Genomic DNA, 1414 nt, shown 5'->3' with positions numbered 1-1414 from the left:
CACACACACACACACACACACACACACACACACACACACACACACACAGTTTTCGTGCAAACAAAAAACAGTGACACAAGTTGTTCAAAACTCCGTGTTTCAGCAGAACATGAACTCCACGTTTGTCTCAGTCACTTTGAAATCAGAGGAATGCGGCAGCTCCGGTTAAAAAAACTCTACTTTTATCCTCTTTACAAAGCTGCTTTGTATCAAACACTACTGCCGAATGAAGCTGAAACTATAATTCTTTTATATCACGGTGACGGTTATGTTCTGTGTTTCAGCTCCACGAACCGAAACTAAAAGAAAAGGTTTTATTATATGAGTTCTTCACAGGCTGGTAAGTCCCTCCACAGCAATGGGTTTAAACACAGTAATTACCTGCAGACATAAAGATTCGCTCATTTTAATTATTTTAACTCACCCAAACTGTTTGTAGAGGAATCCATAATCCGTTCTTTAGTCGTGGAGGATTAAAAGTTGTTTTTCTGCAGAAGAGCCTGGACTAAGGTGTGTTTTCCATGCTGAGAGGAGGAGTGTCACAAGAACCGTGTCAATCCACCACAACTACCGGAAACGAAACGGGCCAATTTTCTGTAAATAAAGCGCCATTTTTATTTTGTTTTTAGTAAACACACAACAAAAACGAAACAGTAGAGTTAAAACTTTAAACTATCGTAATAAGTTTAACTAAGTCGGGCACTAGAACGAACTAAAGTTGAAAAGAAAAGAAAAGAAAACTAATCGAAAGTTACAACAACTGTCGATGTTTGTTTTGTTAAATTGACATGAATTCTTTAACATGTTTAACATTTATGCTTTCGGTCACTGAGTCTAATGACGTCTCTGGGTGTGATGTGCAGAAAAAGCTTCATAATGAAAGTTTTCAGACTTAAGCTCAGCGGCATGTTTGCTGAGATTGTGAATGTTTTGATCAGTTCGTGTCTTCCGCCTCCCAGCGGCGCTGCTCGGTACTACAACCAGTCCAGACTGGTTTTTCTCTGTTAGCAAAATATCTCACGACCTACGGAACAGGTTTAAATAAAACGCATAAAATAATAAATGAACATCTACAAATGATTTTTTAAAATGTATTTATTCAGGCAGGATAACTTTCACAGCAAATCAACCTAAGTATTTATTTGTTTAATAATAATTAATTATTATTAACTCCATCAATTTCTTTCAGACATTGCTTCAAAACTTGGCGTGGGTGTAGCTGAAAATCATCCCCAGTTTTTTAAACAAAGCATTAACTCATTTTACAATATGTATTATTATAATTGTTTAATTTACCAATGACTTTTATATTATAATATATTACTTGTTCTAAATGTTGGTGACGAAACTCTAGTGGTTCATGAAACATCGAGGATCCTGTGTGTGTGTGTGTGTGTGTGTGTGTGTGTGTGTG

The 1414-nt window shown here is 36.4% G+C and overlaps 1 protein-coding gene across 2 annotated transcripts in view; it reads right to left on the bottom strand.

Annotated features, from left to right (window-relative positions):
• eml3 (EMAP like 3) overlaps positions 1-536 on the bottom strand; it is a gene marked incomplete in the record, with an annotated part of 43050 nt that extends 42514 nt beyond the window's left edge. For both annotated transcript variants that reach the window (XM_014027205.1, XM_014027207.1), the window contains 1 exon segment: positions 425-536. In XM_014027205.1, the coding sequence (XP_013882659.1) occupies positions 425-449 (25 nt within the window).
• Positions 537-1414: the final 878 nt, after the last annotated feature.

The sequence above is a fragment of the Austrofundulus limnaeus genome, unplaced genomic scaffold (genome assembly GCF_001266775.1).
Source record: "Austrofundulus limnaeus strain Quisiro unplaced genomic scaffold, Austrofundulus_limnaeus-1.0 Scaffold623, whole genome shotgun sequence".
Lineage (NCBI taxonomy): Eukaryota > Metazoa > Chordata > Actinopteri > Cyprinodontiformes > Rivulidae > Austrofundulus > Austrofundulus limnaeus.
The sequence above is the reverse complement of the archived record's forward strand: the minus strand, read 5'-3'. Positions and strand labels throughout refer to the sequence as shown.